Source organism: Opisthocomus hoazin, chromosome 3, assembly GCF_030867145.1.
Source record: "Opisthocomus hoazin isolate bOpiHoa1 chromosome 3, bOpiHoa1.hap1, whole genome shotgun sequence".
NCBI classification, from domain to species: domain Eukaryota; kingdom Metazoa; phylum Chordata; class Aves; order Opisthocomiformes; family Opisthocomidae; genus Opisthocomus; species Opisthocomus hoazin.
The window spans coordinates 26,444,090-26,472,012 of record NC_134416.1 but is presented as its reverse complement, the minus strand read 5'-3'; the positions used below and the strand labels follow the sequence as shown (position 1 = coordinate 26,472,012).

The following is a 27,923-nucleotide window of genomic DNA, read 5'->3' as shown; positions in this document are numbered from 1 at the left end:
AATATCAAGACAGCTCCACGCCAGCTCTGACTTGATCACAGTTCCGAGGACAGCTAGTCACTCCAGCAAAAAGCCAAGAAATATGTTCAGGCCACCCTGAAGCCCTTGTACTGCAGAAAAGGCCTTCTTCTGAGAAGTCCCAGAGAAAGCTGTCGACTTTAACGCATAGGAATTTGGAAGCAGTACTTCTGTACATGTGATATGGGGCAATTTGAGGACAGTTCTGTAAAAAGAAATGAAAAAGCAGCTAGACTGATTTTTGCTGTCTCTGGCAAGTGTGAGCTGTTATGCAGAAACTCACTGAAGTGATCTTAACTGTAGGACATATGGTATTTGTGCTTTTGATCACTGAGGGGGAACCAGACCTTGCGCTCTTTCCAACAAAGGGAGCATCTGCAATGGCGCTTCTTAGTTACTGAGCTACAGTAGCACAACAGAAGTGCTGTATCAGGAAAAGATAAAGAAGAGCTGATACAGACCAAGAAAACTAATCCTTGTGTCAAAGATGGAGATGAACTTCTAGCTATAGAAGAGCGCTCAAATGAGTCTTACCAGGTGTGGTGGGTTAACTTTGGCTAACAGCCAAATGCCCACTCAGATCTTCACTTACTTTCCCCCTCCTTAGTAGGATGGGGGAAAAAATAGGATGAGAAAGCTCATGTCTCAGGATAAAGACAGAGGGATTGCTTGCCAATTACCATCAAAATACACTCAACATGGAGAAAATTTAATTAATAAAAAAAGGCTCTAAGTTTAAAATCATTGTCCCTTGTGCTGTCACTACAGGCCCTTGTAAAACAACAACAACAAAAAAAAATTAAAAAAAATCTGTGTCTTTCTTAGAAGCCCCCTGTATATATTGAAAGGCCACAGTAAGGTCTTCCCAGAGCCTTCTCTTCTCCAGGCTGAACAGCAAGGCAGAGGCTCCAGTATTGCTACACTTAAGGTGCTTTGCTGGACTCCCAACTGCTCCCAGCTATCCGAGGCACAGTTATGACTATGGCTCCTCTTGAAATTTGTGCTTGGCAAGAATGTACTTTCCTTTCAGACATGGATCACATTACAGTTTCTCTTCTCACTCCATACTAAAAAAATGGCACTAAATTGAAAATTGGATTACACGTCTACTAACCAAACGTTTCTGTTAGAATACTACACTGTTGTCCACCTACTGATTGACAGTTTTCACAATATGCACAGTACATTCCAGACATCAGGTGAAGTTCACTGCACTGATTTTAAATTTAAAGCTGTAAAATAGTCTCTTGAATTGGCCATCTGAAAAATCCTCTCTCCCCCATATGTTACAATGGCAACTGCCAGCAGCAGAGGCATTTCAGATAGTAATTCACTGAATAAAACTGTCAGGCTATTTTTCAACGAAGGCATGTCATCTCTGGAATTAATTTCTCCCCAACCCATGGTCAAACAGCTTATGTTTGTTGACTTCCATAACACGGGATATGGAATTGCAGAACAAAATGATTGCGGTGTTTGGTGACACAGGACAGTTTGAGGACCTTGGCTATGGTAACTATCATTCTTCCTATCTATTTTGGGAAGCTGCAATAAGGGAGAGAAGATGAACAAAGAAAGAACTGAGTTGAAATCAAGCTCGATTAGAAAACTGCTCCACTAGGATTTAGGTAATGTTTTCTAAAGTATTTGTGCTAATTCTAGGGTAGCATAGGTATCTGCAAAAAAGGTGGGTGCAGGGAACACAGCTTGGTGTTGGAAGTGATACACCCGCTCCACACGCACACGACTGCCGAACCTCTGAAACTTCACAGTGCTCAGTCCTCGGGGAGCTGCTGCTGCCATAGCAACAGCTCTTTAAAACAGTGAAAACAGGTCAGGTAGTTTCAAACTAACCACTGTTTCCAACATTGCTGTTTTCCCGTGTAGTTTCGAATTAGCCCACCTCCTATATGATCAGTGGGCTGTTGCCAAGGTGTCATCAGCCAGCAGAGAGGAGAAAACAAGGCTCTTGAGTTTCAGTGGCCATGGGGATGCTGAGGTAACACTTGGTTTGGCCTCCCTCCACCTACCACTCCTTCCCCCAGATCTTCCAGAAATCCTCTTCAGAGACATCAGCTCTTTTCTATCTCTTTTTTTCTGCACATATCCTTTACTCTGAAAACTGTTTGGGGCTTAAGTTTTTTTGGCTTTGTTTTTTGGTTTGGTTTTTTTTATTAATTTTTTTATTTTTCAAATAAAGGGCACCGCACAATCTGGGAGTTAAATCCTGTAACCGCTAAGCCTAAGTGAAAGGTGCATTATTTGGCCATAATGTCATTTCTTCAAAGGGCTCTATGTTACAGTACCATTCCAAACATGATAGCAGTTGTCAGAGAATTTGCTGTAGGGAGAAACAATCTCTGTAAACCAGGTCTCTCTGAAACCCATGACAAGGAAGTTAACCATCTCGAGAGACAACAGAGGAAACAGCCCAGCACGGACACACCAAGCTGCACTATGATCAAGACACTCCTACCAATTCCTCCTCTGTTTCTCAGTAGCAGCACTGATGGCAGGCTGCACACAGGTGCTCACATCCCAGTGAATCAATAGCCACAGACAAAATCCCAAAGGACAAGCATCAGTTTAATTTTTTTAATTTAACATCTTCGTTACTTTAATTGAATCTATCTGAATGTAGGCCTACTTACATTGGTCTCTTTATCTTGACTCACAGTGGTATTCTGATACTCAGTGGAAACTCTTTAGAAAGACAAAAATAGCAATGACATTTCTAACTTTGCAAAAGCAAAATAAAAAGCCCATTCCACCCTATACATACACATCACAAGTACCATGGAAATAGCACATTTCTACCACTACGAGCATTATCAGGATAACAGTTCTCATCTTGAGGTGCTTATCCATCTCCATAGAGTGCATGCTCTTCTCATGTGGATGGCATTTAGAACATGTGACTATAATTAATGGCTATCTTGAAGTAACAGTTAATTTAATCAACTGACACTGCAGGAAAAAAGCACCAAATGTTTGCACTAGAAGCACCTAAAGAACTGCCTTCAAAAATAAATCCGCCTCCTCCAGGTTCCAGTGGGACCAATGCCCCCGACAGTCCCAGTAAGACAGCCTTCTCTTCCATTCACACACTTAAAACTAATCCCCTATGCCAAAGAGCACAGCCTTCAAAGAGGACACAACAAAAGAAAAGAGGCAGTCATTTTGGGACAGCTCATTTTTACTAATGGAACTTTCTGGATCTAGAGAACTTTTTGAGGTGACGTGGAAGTCTTGGCTGCAAGTGTCTTCAGCACTTTTTCCTCCATTCTTACTTGAAAGTAGAATATTCAAACAGAAAAAACAACCAAATATATTGAGCTGTAGTGACACCATGAGGAAAAAAAAAATTCAAATGTGTTTTTAGAATGTTCCTCTTAATTCACATCTACAAGCACTACAGCATGCTCATACATATCGTGCAGCCAAGCTTGCATTCTCAGCTGAAGACCTAACCTTGTCCACCACCCCAGTCTGCTGCAATGCAAAGTAAAATATGTTAAATTCTTCAAAATGGTTTAAGCTAACTTGTTTTACTTCTCACTATGGCACATTAAAAATTGTCAGGGAAATGGAGTCAGGGTTCTCCGCTGAGCATGAAGCAGCTTTTTGAAACAGCTATAACTATGCTACAGTACCTTTAGAGCTTTCCTGCACAGCATTTTTGTCCTGGTGCATCCTATTAAGAAACCAAATTTTCTTACTAGTATTCTTGTATCTGTACGACTCCTACTGTCAACACAAACATAAATGTAAGCAATATCAAGATCTCTAAGCAGATGCTCTAATAAGCATTCTTCAGGTATTTCTTTCCTAGGAACTAGGCTTACTTGCTCTAAACTAAGGAATACAGAGAGAAACACTCTAAACTGTAAAATTTCTAACCATAAACCTAAATGCAGCTTCACATCTAGGCACACAAATGAAAGTGTTTTTTTTAATTATCTGAGCAGCTAAACTTAACATTGCCACCAGCAGAAGCTTTGCCACTGACTTTAGCAAGTATGAGATTAACCCTCCTACAGAGTTTTGTCAATAGCTGCAGCTTTACATATTGGGCTTGCATAGGTTTATTTTAAAATTGTTACTCATGTAACTCTATAAAATAGTTACAAAAACCTCCCAAATTAAATTTGTGTTTTTGTTAGGTTCCCCACCTGCCAGCCTTGGGTGATTTTACATAGGGTTTTTTAAGTTTTTAGGTACTGGTGCTGTCCATGCGGCACACTTTTAATCAGACACAAATAACAACAACAATGAATGAAAAAAATCAGGTCTCCAAACAATTGGCTTACAGCTTTACACAGCACACAGCTCTATCAAAAGCCTCTCCTTTTTCACCAGCACATAGCAATGCTTTAACTCCCAATAAACAAAAGTAAATGTGGACTTTGAGGCATATATAGGCATCTATTACATCTAATGTAAAAGAATGACATTTAGATCGTCTTAATGTATACATTCCACACTTTACTAAAATACAAGTAAATGAGAATAAGAAGTGTGTTCTTATAGAAAATATAAGAGTTTGCTTTCAAGTTTCATAGGAGTTCCCTTTATCTCCAAGTTATGCAAGTTATAGAAAAGTAAATAAAATGTACATATAAACCAAAATATTCTGGGCAAATCCTGGTTTTGGTAAATATGTACCAAGTCAAATCTAATCAGCTATCTGAAGATATTAATTCCATATAACAAAGAAGTCCAAGTATTATGAGCCTGCTGTTTGAATTCAATGCCTTAATGCAAAGTCTCTTTCTTCAAATTCCACAAGCTATTTGCAAACAAAAACCACACAGAATTTTTTCCATTCTTCATAAAGCTCAATAGTATTAAATGTCAGCCATTTAATTTCCAGTATTTTGTTTATGAAATATTGTTAACTTCTATGCTTAATATATAGTCTACACATGGTACTTATTGGCTGCCGATCAAAACATGAGGCATAGAAATCTAATACAAGATTTTTGATTATTGAGAGTTAGCCACACGGACACTGAACTAATCCAAAAATTTTTTTCTGTTAAATTGCTAGAATCCTATCTGACAAGTTCTCATGCTGCTATTTGAGTCCTGTAAAAATAAAAAAAAAAAAAAGGTAAAAAAAGCTAAACTGAAAAAACACCCCATGTTCTTTACCAAACCACATAACGAGGAAATCCTCTTCAAAACTGAAGTTACAAGAATTTACTTAAAACAGTCTTGCAAAATTCCAATCGCCCACTCTCCTGAAGCACGTTTTATTTTTACTTCATTAATCATTGTAGCAAAGAGTAGGAGAACAGATTCTGTTTCTCAGTGGTAAATTTGCATGATACTGTCACAGAGATGATTGCAAAGAATTCTGCTGAACCCCTGAAGCAGAACACACACCTCGGTGTCAGCACTCAGTTTGCGAATCAGACATTACACACAAAGGTGTGGTATGCTCTCTTGACATTAACAGTGATTCATGCTATTTGGATTAAATTTCTCTCCCCCCCTCTTTTTTTTTTTTTTTGCAAGAGAAAACAGAATAGAGGCACCTGAAACTGAATTGATTTGATGGACAAAAAAGGAAAAAAAGGATTCTCTAAAACTTGTCCAGCCAAAACTATTTTTTCCAAGCACTTTCTAGGCTACACACATTACTTAGCTATTGCACAATGATCTCAGAGAGATGTATTAGTACAGACAACTGGTTACTAAGGTAACAAGATGTTACTTTAAACCAGCAGCGCTGCCCCAGCTCATCAGCTTCACTCATTTCTTTCCTTTGTTCTCCTTAAACTATGCACAAATTACAGACATGCTGTGTAACCGAATATATACACCAGAGCTACACTTCAGTCACTCTATTCGAGCTAATGAGAAAAAAAAAAAAGGGGGGGGGGACAGATGATGCAAGCATTTAAACTCTTTGGAGTGAAGTAGTTTCATTCTTAACTCTGTACTAAGAATTTGAAAGTTGGATGAAAAACAAGTTTTGAAGCGTCTTCTCACTAGAAACTATTTTGTAATCAAAAAGTACATTGCACGTTGAAACTATTTGACACAATACAGTAAGATGACAGGGACGCTTTAAACTTCTGGGAGAGAAAACATGGTTAAGTTTTATTGACTGAATCCTGGCTGATATTTTCCAGAGGGAGACTCATGTTTGGAAATGCAAGTTGACTGCTAATTGCGAAAACTGTCAATGTTACCCAAGGTCTAGCTCTTCCAAAATACTGATGCTCCTGATAAATTAAGTATGTCACTATTTTTGAGAGCTTGAGCTTGTAAGACCTATGTGTTTTCAGCATCTTTTATGATTACAAACACCAGCCGTCAGCAGTAGCTTAAAAAGCCATAGGAAATGAGGCCATCGGAAACATTTACAGGAGGTCACTTACAAAAATCCTCTGCTCCAAGCAGGATCAACTCCACCAAAACTACTCCTAATGTGTTTATCTAACCAGGTCTTCCAACACTCACAATAATGGCAACTTCTGCAACCCTCTGAGGCAATCTGCTGTCCTACGTTGTTATCCTGTTAAGACATTCTTCTTACTATCTAACTTCAAATATATTGCTGCAATTCCAAGTCTCAGTTCTTGTCTTATCTGCAGAAAACACATCAATGATAAGTAAAAATCTTTAATTCTGTTTTTCACATGTAAGAATGCAAAAAGCTTTTTGGCCTAGAAGGGTGTTTTCTGTGCTCTTTTAGCATACAAAATTAATATAGTCTTTGTCAGACAGCACAATTCACTTTCCAAAACTGCAAGAGTACAGCACTGGCACTTCAGCATGACTGACTCAGTGATCACAGTAACAGATGTAAAATCATCTTACAATTTAAGATAAACAGAAAAGACTGATTTAATATATAAGACCAAATTACTAGTCTTCATTTTTAATAAAGTATTTCTATAATAATAGAGGCAGGGACATAGTCAAAGAGAAAGGATCCTATATACAATACCAGTTGGAGAAACACTCTGCTCAGATAGCGTATTCCCCCACCCTCTGCAAGAAAAATAATTCTTCTTTTGTGGTCAGAATATACAAACAGGATTTAGTTAAATCAGTCAGTATTTGACTTGCAGAGTTTAAAAAAAAAAAGTCTAATAGTTTGGTCCGTTCTCTTTGCCAAGGGGGGTAAAAACCCCAACCAACAACACATTTTTTGTTTACATGTCAGCCTGGCACAACCTCCCCTACCGCCTGCCCAAACAGCTGCATGAGGAGCCTAACAAACCACAGCCATGACCTGCAAACCTTCCACAGTGGACTCCTAATACGAGTACCTCTCCCACTGAATTACCCCCACACCTTTCATTTTTTTTTAAAATAACCACTCAACACACAAGAAGCTTCTGTAAAAGGTGCCTATTATAAGAGGTTCAGAAAACCTCCACTGCTGAGGTTCACACTGTCCTCACAAAATGAGCCAGATAAAGTGTATTATATTCATTATATACATTTTACAGTCTCTCCTCCATTAGCCGTGTCTGAACTGAAATGAAATATTGCATGCAGTCTGTCGACACTAATAATACTTCTGTTTATCTCACATGCATACAGCCCACGCAAAACCAGAAACCTAAGTTCGTATTTGCTTAGCTAAGAAAACATTCTTCCTGCCAGCATCTGGAAATGTTTCGTGATATTCAAGCAACTAATTAAAAACAAAGCAAAATGAATACATGTTAAGAATTCATTTAAAATTTTCAAATGACTTAGAGAAGAATCTGAAATGGTTGAAAATAGATGAAATACATTCACTCCCATTAATGAGAAAGAAGACTGTACCAAACAAACTCATCTGCTGCTTAAATAAAATCAGAGTAAACCCAACCAAGGTTTTGGACAAAGAAGTATTTCCAATGAAGCTAATTCAGCCCAGCTTTATTACTGAAGTTTTAATTAAATTCTATATGGTCTTTGGTCTTTTTATGGTATTTACTTTTTTACCAAATCGATTGTCACATTATACATTTATAAATGTTAACTAAAGTGTTCAGTATCTGCGATACTATTATTTTACAATGATTATATTCTAAGTATTTTTTTCTGGTTGAAACCCAGGGAAATCTTCTGCCTAGGGTAACAGATGGCTTTTTAAATTTTTGTTGCTATTCCAGAATCTTTAAGTCGCCCAAAATGCATCTACTTAAACATGATACTGCAGCTACTGCAAAACATGATCTACATGTTCACTGTTTAATATTTAACAATCTGGATACCATTCTTGTTTGGAAATAATTCTACTAAAGACAGAAATCATTACCCTAGCATTTCTATAATAAACAGATTTGCCTTTTTACATTTTATCATCTCATAACAAAAGGTAAATTACTCATTTAAAATGAAATAATACATTCAATCAGTGCAAATCAAGCTCAGCAACTAATTCTGTGAAATGCTAATTCACAGATTATCATCAGTTAGACACCACTTCACTATAGTTCATGTAAAGCCTTTGTTAATATTGTGTCCCACACTAACACACATTACTAAGGGGCAGAAGGATTTACAGAGCAATTTTGTATCTTAATGAGATGTAAAATGTCATGATACAGTAAAAATGTAAGCAGCAAGTTATTTAACAACACGTACCCATAGCACATTAATCTAGCAAGCTAAGATTTACCTGGTTTTCCCTACATGATAAAAATTTCAAGCACTTCTTGCTTATTAAAAGTTCATCTTTTTTCAGTGAAAACTGTCTTCTGCAATGCCCATAAAAACGTGATAAATGCTACACAAAATATCACAAGATCTTCAACTGTTAAAGACAAAAGGAAATTTGAGCAAGCTGCTTCAACACCACCTTGTTGTTCTACTGCTCATTTAATATACAGCTCTCTCCAGCATGTACATATCTCATGGAAAACATTCCCCGTGGAAGGAACAAAGCTATCATAACAGCAACACGGTCACACGAATACATAATATCTATAAAAAACAACTGTTCTCAAAAGGACTAGTCACTTGGATGGTCAAAACAAACACGCCATTTACTATAATTCGGCACTCTGATCTGAACTGCTCATTTGTGAGCTAAAAGTTGGCCCATGAAACAGTTAAGCTTTATTATGAAAAGCTGCTTCTACCATGCATCATTAACATTTCTGTGAACATCACACCTGTACAACTATATAGCTTTACCATATATTTAGTTATTCAAAGACATTATGTCACTTTTCCTCACAATGAGTAGTATCTTGTTGATTAAGACTTACTGGCATCAAGGTTGCTGTGAATAAAACATCACTTAACCCCAAGTAAAACTGGCAGAATTAGGGTTAAAAATGTTGCTTTAAGTTTGCAATCTGCTGTGTGCCCTTTAAAAATAATGAAAAGGTATGAAAGAATTGCCTATAGTCCAACTGTGTTCATTGAAAATGAAAATCCACAATGATCCTTGAGGGTGAAATATATATTAAAAGTTTAATACAAAAGCTAAAGTTTGAATAAACACTAGTTTGTTTTTTGTAAGATTTATATCCAATCCAAGCTTCAACAGTTTCATTTCAAAAACTCAAGTGGAAAATAAACCAGAAAGAAACAAAACATTTACAAGTACTTCCCCAGAAAAACATTTCCCTAATACTCACTGATGTAAAAGACCCATACTTTTGGTTGTCAGAATTTATCACGAGACAACAAAAATAGACAACAAAATAACTGAAAACAAAGATAAAACAAAAGCAACCCTATCCCTAGTCACAGAAAAGACAATGTTCAAAAACATCTGGTGTTGGTTGTTTTTTTTCTAAACAGCAAGAAGAGATGTAGTACAAAAACCACAAACACCTACTAAGCATGAAAAACAGCACCTTAGTCCTGCAGCATACATAACAGGGTTAATTTGGAATAATGCAATATTCAAGCTGACTATACAGTATCAGAACTAAATCTAGTTAAAAGTTATTTGCAATATATACCCGATTCAACACAATGTGAAACCTGAAGGTCTGCACTGGCAATTTTTTCTCATCAATTCATGGAACTTTACATCAATAACCAGCACGGACTGATCAGGGAACTGAAGGCCTGCAGGACCAACAGTCAGAAACACATCTCAAGTTCCCATATGGCATTAGTGAAAAAGAAACAACTTCAGCTTTTGAATTTCAAAACAGATGTACTTCAATAGTGAACAACAAAGCATAAATATGTATTTACAGAAGAAAAAATGCTGCTAAAATTACTTTTTTTAAAGCTCAGATTGGTGACCAAAGCATCTCATTTTCTTGGAAAAGTCTTCTATTTTCATTGGCAAGAAGTTTTTAAAGCATATAGATCAGGGCAGAAAACTATGTCCACACAAAACTTTCAAACCAGATTTAGTGCTAAATTCATTTTACATTATTTTATGCACTCACTGATCCACCTCACAAGGAAAGTTTCCTGTATCATTTATTTACATTATCTAAAAACATCAGCAGGTGTGTAAGGCAAACTGCTATATCTGCATTACATGGATTTGACCCTGCTTCGGCAGGAGGGTTGGACTAGATGACCCACAGAGGTCCCTTCCAACCCCTACTATTCTGTGATTCTGTGATTTGTACATTTAAACAAATCAAGTAACTACGCATTCTTTTATCCAACAGTAAAACATACTAGGAATAGGATAAAATATCACTGCAACCTAAAGGAAATATACCATTTGGCCACAAGAATTAGCTCCCAGTTCTTGCAGGTCTCACCTTATACACAGAATTAAGCAGCCTGATTAGTTGCAGGGACTTATAAGGATCATTTTTCTTCCTTTTCCCTTCTCCTTCCTACCTCAATTTCTGGTCCTCTAGTTTCTGCTGTAACAGACACATACACTAATAAACTTCTAAGTCTTTCCATTTGATACAGTCAAATATCTGTGCTTAGCATGGCGCTGTCATTCTGCCCTGGATCACACCTAAAGCGCTTGTTGGCTGCCAGCACTGGCCTGCTGTGTATGGCTCACAAGGGTATATGGGTAAGCAAGAATAATACTATCATTCAGCAAATGGGTTTGGTGACCTCCAGCTTACAGAGCATCCCTCCTCTCCTACACGCAAAGCTGAAGTACTATTAGACTATATAGCATTAAGTTAGATTTTGATGATTTATATTTTAGTTCTAGTGTATCAATCCCTTCTTTAAATGAAATGATGACTGTCAGCATTTACTGTTAGGGTCACTTTCTAGATTCCATTAAGGCTAATTCCACGCTAAACAGAATGGAATTATTTAGTACAACAACTTTCCATTATTTATCCCTTTTATAAATCATTTAAAGACTTCATGTCAGCAACTGAAAACACTCATGTTGATCTCACAAAGAGCAGACAATATATTATGCATGCTGCCCACAGATCTATCCTTTCACAAAGTCTCTTGCAGGCCACTTACCAATACTGCCACTTGCTGTCTAAAATGTAAATAGAAGTGCTTCTGGAATATATAAATAAATAATAATTGCCTATAGTTCAAACCAGCAGGCTGTTAAAACCAACATCCTGTGTGACACCAGCTAGTACCAGATGCTTCAGAGAAACATCTTCTTGAGGTGACTACTCCCAAGCAGTACATCCATTACCGAAGAGTCTTCCGAAACTCTTTCTTAGGGTGGCTTAACTATGGAACTATTTGGCTTTTGTCACGCTTAAAACAAAATCCCATTTCCCCTCCCAACTAACTACATACATTGCCCATGTAAATAGCTATTCACCTTTTTTAAAAATCCTATTTGGTCTTCAATCAGAATCATTTTGTAGCAACCAGCCTTACAACCTTGAATTTTGTTGTCCAAGACAAGGACAAACTGCACATCACGTAACTTCTGTGAGGCACTGGCACAGGTTGCCCAGAGAAACTGTCAATGCCCCATCATTGGAAGTGTTCAAGGTCAGACTGGATAGGGTTTTGAGCAATCTAGTGAAAGATGTCCCTGCCCATGGCAGGGCGGCTGGACTAGATGACCTTTAAAGGTCCCTCCCAACCCAAACCATTCTATGATTCATGGAATGATTCTGGAGCCTTTGACTTGCCAGTCTAAGACCACTAGCAAGGTTTGCCTACAACACAGAGAGCAGTCAGTCTCTGAAGATCAAACCTCCTCAGGTTTAGTTCTAGAACAAATCCCTATTTCAAGAAGGCAACTTCATATGCACAAGCAATGTAAACAACTTCCACAGCACTATCCCCCTGTGAATTACTCATTAGTAAGCACTTACAGAATCAGGATCCTAGCATTTACAAGAATAGTTTTTGCTCGCATTTGTTAACAAGTAATAGAAAAGATATTACTGCCACTATAATAACCCCACTTAAATAACAGCCAGTTATTTTCCAATAAAGAGTGCAAATAATTATTTTGTTAGTCAATTATCAGGATGATGACTGTTGCATTTTATGGTTAAAAAAAGCCTAAAAAAACCCCAACCAGACCAAAATCCAACTTAATCAAAACTCTCCAGCAGCAACAGCTTGTACTGTGCTGTTTAGCTGGCTTTACTCCAGTAGCTTAAACTTAAGAGTGAGCTTTATGTAGAAATGCAGTAAGTGAAAACTGGTAAAAAAATCCCACACCTACAGCTGTCACCTAAAATTAAACAGAACATTTTTCTCCAAATCCCAAGTGTACTTTCAAAAAGGTGCCATGTGATCTTATTTAGCTACTGCACTGCAGTTAAGAACATACTTAATCTACAACAGACAAATGAAATTCATTCAAATATGTTTAAAAATTAACAAAGGTGAAAACAAGGTATAATTATTTATAAGCGTCTAAACAGGAATTATTTCTTTCAAATTATCTATAAGTGTCTAAACAGTAATTCTTTATTTGACTTCAAGTGGAACCTATAACTTAGGAACAATTACAATTTGCAACATAGGCAAAAAGAAATAAACTACACATATTTTGGAGGAGGAAAAACCCCACCCTAAAACAGCCAGACTGGTGTTAGATAGAATAATTTTATGTAGAGAGATGCATGCTATTTGAGTAGTACCAACAAGCTGGCTTGCACAAAACAGTAGGTCATCTTAACCATCTCCAAGGAGACTGATTAAATGGCTCCAAACTAGTTTAAAATGCTTAACATTTTGCTGAATATCTCAGCAAACACGACAACAATATTCCATGCCTGTAGCAATTTATTTTTTTCCAAATAGAACTGGGTCAAATTTTGAAGTTGTTTTAACAAACAAATTATAAAGAATGAAAAATACTTTAAAAAAAAAGTAGTTACAAAGAAATATATTCATAATGTCACACACCATGCCTCATTAAAAAGGTCCTGCATTAAGCAAATATACTTCTTTCAACAACCAGGATGAGGCATTAAGATTAGATAACTGGATGGTATTCCTGAAAGTTTACTTATTTCACATGTATTAACATAGTTATATAAAGTGATTAACTATTTTTGGCACATATAAAATAAAAAACATGCAAGAAAGTAAACAACAAAAATGTACTTACGAAATCAAAGTCTCCATCTTGAGGGACCTTCCAGTTATCAGGGAAAACGTTTTTGGATATGTGGTATGGTTCATGCATGTTCTGATTACAGTTTTCAGGGCTTTTATTCTTGGAATCTTGTTTATCAAAGTAGTCCATGAAAGAAGGTCTCTGAACTTGCGGTGAAGTAGCATTTCCTTAGTTGAAAGAAAAAAATTAAAAAAAACATTAAAACTATTTAAAAATTAAAGCTTTTTTGCACTACAAAATAAACTCCATTTAATAATTTTCTTGGATTTTATGGAAACTAATACAGTCATCTGTATCTGGTGCAAGCCTCCACTTGTCCCCTGAGGATCTTTGGCATAAAAGCTCATAGCCGAAGCATGATATTTCTGTAGCAAGATACAATGTGGAGAAATGTTTGAGACATTTCAGAGTTGCACATGAAAATAATATTAGAAGTTACTTCATGCAACATCTATGTGTTGTTATAGAGACTGAATAACACAAGGTGCTAAGCATCCCTTTGGGTGCTGAATGCCCCTAACTCCAAGGCCTGGTCCACAGCAAAGCAACAGAGTTCCATCAGTTTCACCAAAGGTGTGATTTAAAAATCATTTAGAAAAAGAACTTGCAAAAAACAACGGCACAAACTGTGTCTAGACACTGTTTAATTAAATTCATTGCCAGTGAGGATTCTCAGCAAATTATGGGATGCCACCCTACAGATGGTTGCAAAGCACCCTATCTCCTGGGTGTGGAAACCCTGGGGGATTTTTGTCATCATCTACACAGCTGCAAAAGCTTTACGAAGCAGATCAAGATCAGCACGAACTCCCATTCTACTCCGCTTTTCATGATGCTAAATGTAAAAAAATTATCGACAACTATAAATGACTGAAATTTGTTTTCATTTGTGGGATTTCAAAGCAAGTTCATTACTCGAACTACTTAATAGAACAATAAATAAAACATAAGAAATGCTTCAGTAGTTCTACATAACTGTCACCTCGGAGACTACATTCTGCATAGCATTGACTCATGAAACATGTACATGCTTGTAGTGTAACACATTCTACATAGAGAAATATGAAACACATTTCCACAAGCAAAATATAAAACAGGATGAGAAATACAGCCAAGCTAAAACAAAAACAACAACAAAAAAAAACTCCCCCAAAACAAAGAACGCAATCAAACAAAACTGAAAAGCTAACCACCCACCGATAAAACTATACTTTTTAATTATAAGCATAATAAAATAATTTGGAATTTTTATTTGAACTACTTAAGAAGTGAGAAGGAAAACCATTGGAGATATTTTCTGAGCTTGTGTTTAACACGATCAGTAGGACTTGCTGATCTTCGTATCTGGCTTCACAGTTGTTTGTATTCATTCACTGAGTGGGTTTTTTTGTTCCCCTCCTCTTCCACCTCTTATTTCATCATCTCTTTTTTTAATTCATTCTGATTTTGCTGCATGGTTAATAGCAACCTATCTTTTTTTCATTAATGCTTATTTTTGTACTGCCATTTTTTATAGCATATTGACTTGTTCTTTTCTTTCTGCTTTTTCTACATCATTCTGTGCTGGTACGATTCCTTCTGGCTTTTTGAACATGGTATTCTACTGTCTTGCTCATGCTCTAGGCTTTACTGCACTTGACTCCAGTTGCCTCTCTTTAGCTCCACGATGATTTCTCCATTCAGTCTGCCATGTTTCCATACACATCTTCTCCTCTGCACATTTTTTTTAGCCTGTTTTCCTCTCAGTTGTTGCCATATTCTTTTCTAATATTCTTCTCTAATCCCAGATCATAGTTATCTCTACTCAGCATCTTTTAATTAACGACAGCTACAATCATACAAAAAAAAAATCTGTGAAATAAACTCCAGGTTGAATTTAACAGACCACACAGCAGATAATTCTTTTCTCCAGAATCTCCTGTTAGCCCCCACTGAACTCAAGATCACTTGAATGAGGTTTCTGGATCTCTTGAGTCTGGGACTGAGGAAAGGATGAGAAGTAAACAGCAGGGATGCCAAATAACTACAGAAATAAGCACTAAAGGGCAAAAATGGAAGAATCTAAACTTTAGCAAACCATAGATTTAGAAAACAGATGCAAGAGAAGGTAGTAGTACAAAGTGGGTGAAATTAAAAACAGAAATACAATGTATTTTCTTAATACGAACATTTTATTACTCGCTGATTGCTGCCCAAAAAATCCTGAAACTATTTGTACCAAACAGATAGGACACCACATTGCTGGCCTTTCACAACCAATTTTTTTCTTCTGCTGAGATGGCTGTACTTATGTTTCATCCTTCAGACATACTTATAAACAAGAAGATTACCATCGTCTCTGTTAGAAACTCTAAAGTACCAAAAATGTTGACCCATCTTACCCACAGGTAAGATAGTCTCCCTCCTCTCATATAACATAAAATACTAAAATTTTCCAAGTACTGGTCTTAAATTTTAGAGCTATTTATAAATATCTTCCTTATATATGTAATAGCAGACTGCCTACATACATAAAACAAAGCAACCCCAGCAAATTCCTTGCTATCAAATGTACGTTAAGGGAAGTGGGTCAACAGGCCTGCAATTACACCAAAATGAGCAAAGCACATTTATTTTACATTCTGAGGATGTCTATTGGGTTCACTAAACAAGAATTTAGAACTCACTTCTGATTACAACTTAGTATACAGTTAGTTAGCCCATTTAAAAGGACAAGAGCTGCTTTCCTTCACGGTAAATACAAAAATTCACACACAAACCCAGAAATCTCATGCCTGCAAAAGAGGGACCAGACGTGTTTCAAGGTTTATTTTTCCCTATGTAAAAAGGAGGCATTTATTTAAAGATTTATTTTCAAGGATTTACTTTATTTTTACAAATAATTAAACAAAAGAGATCTTTTTTAGATCTCTAGCTAGTCTAACACAAACAAGTTTAGTTCATAGTTCATGGAAAATGGGATAGGTTAACATCTACTAATTTAAAGACCATGTGAAGGCTCCTACCTTTTTTGTACTGACTTTACAAAACACTTGGGCTCTTTATGCCAGAGTAAACTGATGTAGGTTGCACTACTTTTTGCAAAATGTAAGGTTATTAGAAGATCATTTTGGTCTGAAAGCACTTCTTCTAACTTTCATGCACAACAGAGTGAAAGTATTTTGTCGACTGTCTTTCAAGGACTGAGAAATTTAAAAGTACATATATATAAAGATTCCTGTAAGGGCAATTAATTCACTCAACTATCCAGTAAGTTACTTTTTACACAAACTAGATATTTACCACAAAAAATCTGCAGCATAACCAGTATCACTCCACACTTGCACTGAAAACCTACGCAACAGGCTGCCATTCCAGGAGGACTGGATTTTCCAGTTCTTGTCATTTTAGTTTGCTCTTCAACAAGACATGATCATGTTTAAAAATGTTTGTCACAGTTTCAACATTTAAGAATATCAGTCTCTTCACAGAATCACAGAATCACAGAATAGTAGGGGTTGGAAGGGACCTCTGTGGGTCATCTAGTCCAACCCCCCTGCCGAAGCAGGGTCACCTACAGCAGGCTGCACAGGACCTTGTCCAGTCGGGTCTTGAATATCTCCAGAGAAGGAGACTCCACAACCTCCCTGGGCAGCCTGTTCCAGGGCTCCGTCACCCTCAGAGGGAAGAAGTTCTTCCTCATGTTCAGACGGAACTTCCTGTGCTTTAGTTTGTGCCCATTGCCCCTTGTCCTGTCGCTGGGCACCACTGAAAAGAGCTTGGCCCCATCCTCCTGACACCCACCCTTCAGATATTTCTAAGCATTTATTAGGTCCCCTCGCAGCCTTCTCTTCCTCAGGCTGAACAAGCCCAGCTCCCTCAGCCTCTCCTCGTAGGGGAGATGTTGCAGTCCCCTCATCATCCTTGTAGCCCTCCGCTGGACTCTCTCCAGTAGCTCTTCATCTTTCTTGATGTGGGGAGCCCAGAACTGGACAGAGTACTCCAGATGAGGCCTCACCAGGGCAGTGTAGAGGGGAAGGAGAACCTCCCTCGTCCTGCTGGCCACACTCCTCTTAATGCACCCCAGGATCCCATTGGCTTTCTTGGCAGCCAGGGCACACTGCTGACTCATGGTTAACCTGTCGTCCACCAGGACACCCAGGTCCCTCTCTGCAGAGCTGCTCTCCAGCAGGTCCACCCAAAGCCTGTACTGGTAACATGGGGTTGTTCCTCCCCAGGTGCAGGACCCTGCATTTGCCTTTGTTGAACCTCATCAGGTTCCTCTCTGCCCAACTTTCCAGCCTGTCCAGGTCACGCTGAATGGCAGCACAGCCTTCCGGTGTATCCACCACTCCTCCCAGTTTGGTGTCATCAGCAAACTTGCTGAGGGTACATTCTAACTCTTCATCCAGGTCGTTGATGAAGAAGTTAAACAAGACTGGGCCCAGTACTGACCCCTGGGGGACACCACTTGTCACCAGCCTCCAACTAGACTCAGAGCCGCTGATGACAACCCTCTGAGTTCTGCCATTCAGCCAGTTCTCAATCCACTTCACCGACCACTCATCCAGCCCACACTTCCTCAGCTTCCCTAGGAGGATATCATGGGAGACTGTGTCGAAAGCCTTGCTGAAGTCGAGGTAGACAACATCCACGGCTCTCCCTTCGTCTACCCAGCCAGTCATGTCATCGTAGAAAGCTATTAGACTGGTCAGGCATGATTTCCCCTTGGTGAATCCATGCTGACTACTCCTGATAACCTTCTTTTCTTCCACTTGCTTGATGATGGCCTCCAGGATGAGCTGCTCCATCACCTTTCCTGGGATGGAGGTGAGGCTGACCGGCCTGTAGTTCCCTGGGTCCTCCTTCTTGCCCTTTTTGAAGACTGGAGTGACACTGGCCTTTCTCCAGTCCTCGGGCACCTCTCCTGTCCTCCAGGACCTCTCAAAGATGATGGAGAGTGGCTCAGCAATGACATCCGCCAGCTCTCTAATCTCTCTAATCTCTCTTATCACCCCCTAGACCTGCCCACTACAGGAATTCGAGATGGCTTTGGGAAGAAAGTCACAAGACAAACAGCAGTCTGAGAAACTGCTGGTAAGCCACAGAACACAGAGACCACCACTGACACAGAAAACATACATTCTATCTCAGCAACACCGCTGACAGGAATACAGCCAGTGGTGATGTCCCCAAATAGTTACATCAGAGAATTTCTTCCAAAAAGCATGCCGGATATAAAGAATGTGGCAATGACATAACACCAACTCTGTTTCACTGTTTCAAAAACATATTGTAGCTAAAATAGATAACTCTAAACACACATTTCAAAATAAGAAGGAATGGACATTCCATTCTAATACATGTTTTCATCAAATTCATTTGATGTCATCTATAAAGAAAAATGCTTTTATAGTGATGTATTTCTAACAGAAAAGTATTATATTAATATTAAATGCTCTGAGCAACTCGATCTAGTTGAAGATTTCCCTGGTCACTGCAGGTGGTTGGGCTAGATGATCTCTAAAGGTCCCTTCCAACCCAAAGCTTTCTATGACTCTATGATTCTAAATTGATTTTAAATCTGTTAAAAAGTTCTGTTGTTAGTTGTTTAGTTTCTATATTCTATGTTGGGACAAGCCACATACACATTCCTCCACAGTGGTTTGGCTAACTCAGGGCCACCTTGTTGGCAAAACACTCTTGCCTTACTTTGTCAGGTGGAACCTATCTCTCCACAGCAGTCCCTGATCCTCAAAGACGGGCCCCCATGGTCATAAATGTAAAGCTCTGTTAACAACACCAGTGCCACAACTAAGTGTTGATTCATAGGATCCATTCACTCCTCCTTTTGCCAAAAGCCACACACTTCCACAGCCTTCCCCACCCTGGGGATTTCCATCTGCCACTTAATTGGGGAACATTTCCAGCTGCTGTCTCTTTGGTACAATTAGGGGATCAGGCTCTCCTGTCTGCAGTGCTTCTGTGAAGGTCCTATCAGTATCTTTATTCCGTCAAAATATATTGCTTTGTCACTATTAGAGTGAGAAGCTGTATTGCAATCAGCTTGAAGTATTCTTCAGACTATGACCTCTATTACCAAGGCTACAACAGCTTATGCAACAACATATACTACTTAGGCTTTATATTTCATACATTCCTACGACTATTTTCTCACCACACAAGGTGGCCTACAACACAGTGGCAGTAATTCTCCTGGGAAAAGGGAGACAGGAGCTTTGAATACAATAAGGTTGAAGAGAGCCTGGAACTTTGACCTCAACCTCCAGGAAAACGTACTTAACAGTGAACTACCATGTAGAAAGTCGCCACAGCCACCTCCTTCAGCCATGTTTTAAGCAGAAACTGTGACTGTATCTTATGAGTGGGCGAGTTCTGCTGCTAACACGTGCCTACTAGACAACCACCTCAGAGAATCAGAGGTCAGTCTGCTTAGTTTCTGAATCACAAGGAAGTATCAGCAGAAACCAGATCACCAGTTCCTTAGGCCAAAGGAGCTAGGAGTCTACCAAGGGACGTATCTAAGAAATGTTGGACTACAGAGAGCTGTGTAACACAGTGCTTACTGAGTTTGCAGTTTTCACATCACAGTGACTTATACATCCAAGTCTTTGTTCAAATTCAGGCCTCACTCAGTATTTTGTTTGTTTTATAAAATAACTATGTATCAGAAATAATTGCAACTGGTATTTACATGGAAAATTAACATTTTTTTTTTCCAACCAGCTGAACCCTTTACATACTTTTTGAAGGATTATGAACTCAAGTTTAAAGGATTTTTAACAGTGAAAAGAGTTTCCTGCACAAAACATTGCTTTGCTTCCCAAGAATAAGACTTGTAAAGCTGGTTTAATAACTTTTGTTCTATTTTTCCACCTTCTGGAAAAAAGGTAAAAATACTCAATGACACTACCATTATAAATCCATTAGTCCATTCTAGCTGTATTGTACTTTATTTCTGCTTTCAGCAAAACAGAGAAAAATCCATGTTAAGCTAGCATTTTGCAACAGCATTTGAAGCACAATTGCCAACATGATGTTTTTCTTTGAAAAAAATTCCCATTTGTAAAAGATACTACAACTAGTAGCATAAACAAACAATTTTATTACCAATCACAGGAAAGGGCTTGAGGGCTTGAAAACACCTATCCTCTCTTTCTATATGTACAGGAGTAAAGTACTAGTACACCTGCATGAGGCCTCAAGCAAACCGTCTTAACGTGGGCACAGTAAACATGCTTGAACAAAACAACATCCTTGAAATATCAATGCCCAGGCTACAGCGCCACTGAAACCAGCCCATAATTAAACTTCCTTGCTGAATTCCTATAGAACCTGGGTCATAGGTTGTTATAAACACATATGAATAGCTTTTGCTTTTCAGTTGGAAAAACAGATGCGGGACTTAGGCCTTTCTAAGAGTTATTATGAGACATCACTCCAGAGCTACCCAAACCTCCACCTCCTATTACAGATGAGACTGACTTACAATATGGCACAGTCTCTTACACTGGATGGACTGAAATCATTAGAATAAAAATATAAAACCAACTTATGAATTCTCCTTTCAAAATTTAGGTTCTACAGCATGGTGCATGTCCCACTGTAATCACAGAATCATAGGTTGGAAAAGACCTCTAAGATCATCAAGTCCAACCATCCACCCAACACCACCATGCCTGCTAAACCATGTCCTGAAGTGCCACATATACATGTTTTTTAAAATCTCCAGGGATGGGGACTTAACTACCTCCCTGGGCAGCCTGTTCCAGTGCCTGACCACTCTTCCAGTAAAGAAACTTCTCCTAATATCTAATCTAAACCTCCCCTGACACTGCAGGCCACTGCCTCTCGTCCTGTTGCTAGCTACCTGGGAGAAGAGACCAACACCTGCCTCACTACAGCCTCCATTTAGGCAGTTGTAGAGAGCAATAAGGTCCCCCCTCAGCCTCCTCTTCTCCAGACTAAACAGCCCCAGTTCCTTCAGCCGCTCCTCGTAAGACTTGTTCTCTAGACACCTCACCAGCCTCATTGCCCTTCTTTGGACACGCTCCAGCACCTCAATGTATTTCTTGTACTGAGGGGCCCAAAACTGAACACAGTACTCGAGGTGCACACCTCAGACCAGTGCTCGAGAAGGGCACTCACCAGTGCCAAGTACAGGGGCACGATCACCTCCCTACTCCTGCTGGCCACACTGTTCCTGATACAAGCCAGGATGCCCTTGGCCTTCTTGGCCACCTGGGCACATTGCTGGCCCATGTTCAGCCAGCTGTTGAACAGCACCCCAAAGTCCTTTCCCACTGGGCAGCTTTCCAGCCACTCCTTCCCAAGCCTGTAGCGTTGCATGGGGTTGTTGTGACCCAAGTGCAGGACCTGGCATTTGGCCTTTTTGAACCTCATACAGTTGGCCTCGGCCCATCAATCCAGCCTGTCCAGATCCCTCTGCAGAGCCTTCCTACCATCGAGCAGATCGACACTCCCATCCAACTTGGTGTCATCTGCAAACTTACTGAGGGAGCACTCAATCCCCTCATCCAGATCATTGATAAAGATGTTACACAAGACCGGACCCAAAACTGAGCCCTGGGGAACACCACTTGTGACTGGCCGCCAGCTGGCTTTAACTCCATTCACCACCTCTCTCTGCGCTTGGCCACTCAGCCAGTTCTTTATCCAGCAAAGAGTACACCCATCCAAACCATTGGCAGCCAGTTTCTCCAGGAGGATGCTGTGGGGAACAGTGTCAAGGGCCTTACTAAAGTCCAGGTAGATGACATCCACCACCTTACCTTCATCCAGGAGGTGGGTCACCTTTCATAGAAAGAGATCAGGTTGGTCAAGCAAGATCAGGTTGGTCAAGCATCCCATAACACAATAACACAAGAAAGTTCAGTAAGTGCTGGAACCAAACCTGTTGCCTGCCAACTCAATGATGAAACCATCACTTGCCATCAGACTACCTCCAGTTTGCTGGCTTTCCTTCACTGGAGTTACAGGTCTCAAGACAGTCACCTGTAGGGGAGGAAGAGGGGAAGGAAGCCTGCTGTCCCAAAGATTATATTCATCAGTTTGACAAGAAGGAAGACTGTGTTCAAGAATTACACTGACTAAACCTAAAACACATAATGTCTTATACGGCAAAAAGTAATCAAACGAAAACCTCACCACATTTCTACATTCTACCTGTCAAACGCCACCTTATTAGTTCAGTGTCCTCTTCTTCTAATATACTCATTACCAACCATGAACTATCTAGAAGCTTCACTGAAGTCTGAAGTAACAATTAGAAACCCAGAATAAGTCCAAATGACAAGAAGATGCAACTTTGTTTGCCAGCCCAAAGAAGAAGGAGGCAAATATAAGGGGGGGGGGGGGGGGAGGGAAGAGGAGGATGTTGGGGGTGTTAATGAAAAAGGAGAAAGGAGAACAATCAGAAGTACTCTTGGTGAACCAGAACGCACTAACACTAAGCCTTGCCAAAAAGCCGGTCCACACACCAGTTTCTGAACTGATATATGAAAAAACTTCTACATGAAAGTAAGCACAATCCAAGCAGCTGAACAAAAGTAGTACTGCCTTCCACCAGCCCCACTCTTCCTTCCACTCCACATTACACCTCCTAAAGTTAAGCTCTGTCCTCCCACTTCACTGCAGTCTTCATTTTCTTCCCTCCTTCTAGGTACATACTGCATAGTTTCTGCTCAGAGCATACACAGGCATACTAAGCAAGAAGGCATAAATGTTGTTTATTGCTAGGCTGTATACTGTATGTTGCGGTAGGATGACAGGCCTATTTTGTTCCAATTCCTAATTTTATCTGGGCACAACTCGCTATTTGTGAAAAAAATATGGTTTTAGTTATTTTCTGTCATGGCTCCCAGAGGCTTCTAAGCATGGGCACCTATAAATAAAAACTTATTATTGTTTCTTATTGTGTCCTTGAGAAGGGAAAACAAAAGGCAGAAGGAAACAAAACATGAAACTAAACACAAGAGTGATTAAAAAAAACAAACTTTGTCATAAATATTTTGTGTGTCTATAAAGGAAACGAAATCCCTCTTCTCTGGTTAACTAAGTTTATTTCTCCAAGCTTCTTGCTTGCAATGCTCTATTATTCAGAAGTATCAAAGAGCCCTTTTAAGCTACCTGTTCTGATTTATTATAATCTAGCCACACAAACATCTAGAAAGCACCCGCTTTGCCTATAAAGGTACACTGGAAAAAGCAATCAATCTCCAAAATCTTGTGTCTTTGTCAAGCACAAAGCAGCATAAAATCTATGACTGCATCTCAGGGAGAGCAAAGATTTGTGTGTCTCTTCCTGGTGACATTGCTATTGCTCCTGTTGAAGCCAACAGCACATGAATCACAGAACCACAGGGGGATCAGCTACAGCAGACACAATTTATATTTATTTTCAGCTGAGAGATGTGAAGGTCCCATTCTTGAATTATTTCTAGTTTTTAATCAATGGGTGTTTAACGCAAAATACAAGAAAGTTCAGTGGCTAAGTCCTGGAACCAAACCTGCTGCCTGCCAATTGAATGACAAAACCATCACTTGCCATCAGGCTACCTTCATTTTGCTGGCTTTCCTTTGCTGGAGTTACAGGTCCCAAGGCAGTCACCTGTGGGGGGGAAGGAGGGAAAGGAAGCCTGCTGTCTCAAAGATTATATATTCTTGTTTGACAAGAAAGAAGAATGGGTTTAAGAATTTTACTTTGACTAAATGCCAAGGTGTAGAAAGGTAATTCCCCTTCTAACTACAGATTGTTACTGTGGCATCAAGTGAAAATTGAAAGTACATTTTGAAAACAATGTCTCCAGCAAGACAGTAGACAAATAGGACACAGATAAGAGACTGCAGTGCAAACCTAATAACACTTCTTTGATTCGTTTGGCATACTAATAGGTATTTCCTCTCAGCACATATAAAAACCACTACATGGACAGTTATTAAGCCTGAAGTGATTTCAAAGGCCACATAGAAACTGCACAAAATCCTACTCTATAATATTTCCACCCTAATAATTATTGTATTATCCCTTACTCCAAATTTGTTTGTAATAACTTTCTTCTTTTTTTTTGCATCAGTGATCTTTTCCTTAACTTGTTGAAATTGATGAGTTTAAGACCACTTGTACTAACCCTCCACTAGCCTCACAGTTTAATAGGCAAACATTCTGTTTCAGTATGAAAACCAATTAAAGCAGGTACTGAGTGTTTTCATGAGGTGAATCATCCTACTTAAACCAATCACTATTAACAGGTATGTTTGCTATCTTATTGCTGAGAACACTAAAAAAACCCAACCCAAAACCAACAAAACAAACCATAAAAAACCCAACAAACAAACAAAACAAACAAAATCACCACCCCCGCCTTCCAGTTTACTGTACATTAAACTGTAGAGAAAACATATTTCTGCTTTGCACATCCACCTAAACTTGCACAAATTACATCAGGTGCATATGTGCAAACACAAATGCAACTTTAGGTTTGCTGTAAAGCACTCAAAGTTATTTATTTGGCACTGCTTTCCACTCTTGAGAAATTAGCTTTATTTACTGCTGCCCATTCCTCACCCTCCCCCCCAACAATTGCCTGGAGTTAAACACTATATCCTGCCTCATGAACTCAGGCACTTACGGCTTGAGTTAGATTCACCTATTGATCCTGCCCATTCAAGCGAACAATTCTATTAAATTTAGTGGGCCTCACTCTGCAGTAGTCTTCAAACAAATAATGAGCACATCAATAAGTGGACATAAATTAGCTATTTAACAAATACATATATATGGGTATTTCAGTGTAATTTATAATTTTATACTTCAAAACATTTGCAAATTTTTTTTTTACTCTTTGTTACATACTCCCTCACTTGCTGCTGAAGTCAGTTTAGACTTTTTACCTAGGTTTCAAGAATGTTCTGATCATTGCCTTAAATCAAGCATTGCCAAATTAAAATCCAACAAACATTCAAATACTAACACTCACTTCTAAAATAAAAATTTGCTCATCGATCATGGGTTACAAAACCATTTTGCAGGAAGATGTGTATTGATTGCTGAACCCATGGGGACTCATGACGAGCTCCCAGGACCACTGACATTGAAGCAGCAGCTTCTCACACAATCATATCACTTCAGCTCCAAGGAACTCCAAGGAACTGGTCCAAATGTATGTGTGGCAGGAGGCAAAAAGCAAGAGACAAGCAGTAGAAGGGAGAATTCACAGAAGGCTAATTTTAGAGTCCTCTGGAAAGACTTAGCAAAGCGCCAAAACTAGGCTTCTGCATTGAATCTCCCACTACAGTCACTTGTTCTCCACAAACTATAGAGAACACAGAATGGCAAATACCCCTCTCCCCCTGTTTTAACCACAGAACTTGATGGTTAAAAGCCATTGATGATACAACTTTCTCATGTAGCATAAGAAAACATAGTACATTATTAAAACAAAAGTAAATTAACAACATACTTTTCATGGTCCCATCTTCCTCTTCATCATCATCACTATTTATTACCATGGTCCCCAAGTCCGATTCTAACATAGTACTGTTGTGTTCAATCATTGTCTGAGCACCTTCACTCATCGTGCTTGTGGCCCTCATTGTACCAGCACTCTCCGAACTGGTCTTCACCATCGTGTGAGAATCCAGCTCATCTTCATCCTATGAAGAAACATTTTTCAGAATGCAGCAGATTATTTTAAAAAGCAAAGTTAAGAAGCAATCCTTTTGATGCTTATTCATTAGTTTTCTATCTTCACGTGACCTAGTTGCACTGCTAGACTTCCAGACTTAAAACTTTAAAAGAAACTACAACATAAAAAACATTCCATATAAAAGAATAAAAACTTTCTTCTTTCTCACAGATGTACAGCAGGATGGATATACCAGAAACGTGGCCCACACTCCCACTTTGCATCAGCAGCCAGTTTTGAGTACCTCGCTGATTTTCACTACCCATTATACCTCCTCAGGTTCCAAAATCAGTACTACTTTTTATAGCAAGCAATTTGGTTGTTTTGCAATGGACAATCACCAAGGATTTGTGCTGATCACCCTGAACCAAATATCATACCCAGCATCTTACATTATGCACAGCACCCAGACGACAAAACCCCACTGAATTTAAGTATTAAACAATCCTCCAAAATAGTTTCAGAAGTCCACCTCAGAATCAGAAAATCAACTTGGCTTACATCAAGTATTCAGTTCTCTTTAGAAAACCTCTGTCACAAGAGTGAGCAAAGGAAGCTGTTAATACTACATAGAAAGGTATCTGCAGAGCACATACTTTACCCACCTACCACTAAGGGGGGGGGGTAATATTACAAAGAGATACAATAGCATTTTGTATCAGTGACAATAATGGGCCAGGAATGTGAAACAGACAACTAGTGACAATCCAGTTACTGAATTACAGAATTCATATGGAATATTAATATTTGAAAACATTAATGTGAAACCCCACTCCTTTCCAAAGTCTGATTTAGATTATATGCACAACATCACAGCATTTCAAGAATAATGTGAAGGACTATAAACATTTTCTATATGAGTAAAATCTTTCACCAGGGATGGGGGGAAGAGAAACAAAAACAAACAAACAAACAAAACCCCACACAAAAAAAGAAAAAAAAACCACCCAAGCTCCCAAACCTTGCAAAGTCTGGCACTTTCTGTTTTTTACTGAACTTGTTCCTTTCCTTTCTTGTTAATCTCTGACACTGCAGACAATTTGTCTCTAATACAGACATAAGTGCACGACCCAGCTACATCGACCAAGTGCCTGTTTCTCTAATGGTTGGTCTAAGCAGATACTGACAACTGCAGTTAGTAGCAACACCAATACACCAGCTCCTGAAAATTATTCTATTACATCTCAGCTAACAGACACAAAAATAGATCTAATTGTGACTCAGAGAGTCTGGCTAACAGCACAACGTACTGAAACAGGAGAGAGATCTAAATCGGTGATCAGAATTTCAAATGTCAAAAGAATAATTCTTTTCCAGATTACAATTTGTAAAAATATTGAAGTTGTTCAGTTGCGTTCTTTCTGGGTTTTTAGTTGCATTCTAAAGCACTATATTTAGTATTGTACCCTTAAAAAAAAAATATATATATATATATATTCCCAAAGACACATACAGTTTACAGCTACAGCATTAGAGGACTGTGCCAGTAAATAAATGAGACTATTTTAGCACTGCTCCTCCTGGTGGCAACTTTAATTTTCTTTACTTCCCCCCTCCCCCGACCCCGCAGCGTTCTTGCTAGCCCCAGGGCTTTTTATATTTTTCCCTTTCTAACAAGGGTACTCAGAAAGTAAAGTCCAAAAGTGCCTTTTTGCATTGCATTTTAAAAGTGCCAGAACAATTCAGTTGTTATTTCCAATACAATGCAAAACTGACTCACAACATACTGC

The 27,923-nt window shown here is 38.9% G+C and overlaps 1 protein-coding gene across 1 annotated transcript in view; it reads right to left on the bottom strand.

Annotated features, from left to right (window-relative positions):
• The window catches only part of STK3 (serine/threonine kinase 3), a 140,283-nt gene that overhangs the window by 30,002 nt on the left and 82,358 nt on the right, over positions 1–27,923 (bottom strand). The window contains exons 9-10 of the mRNA XM_075415805.1: positions 25,969–26,161; positions 13,478–13,653 (exon numbers count right to left, since the gene is read on the bottom strand). Coding sequence (XP_075271920.1) covers positions 13,478–13,653; positions 25,969–26,161 — 369 coding nt within the window. The remainder of the gene's footprint in view (positions 1–13,477; positions 13,654–25,968; positions 26,162–27,923) is intronic.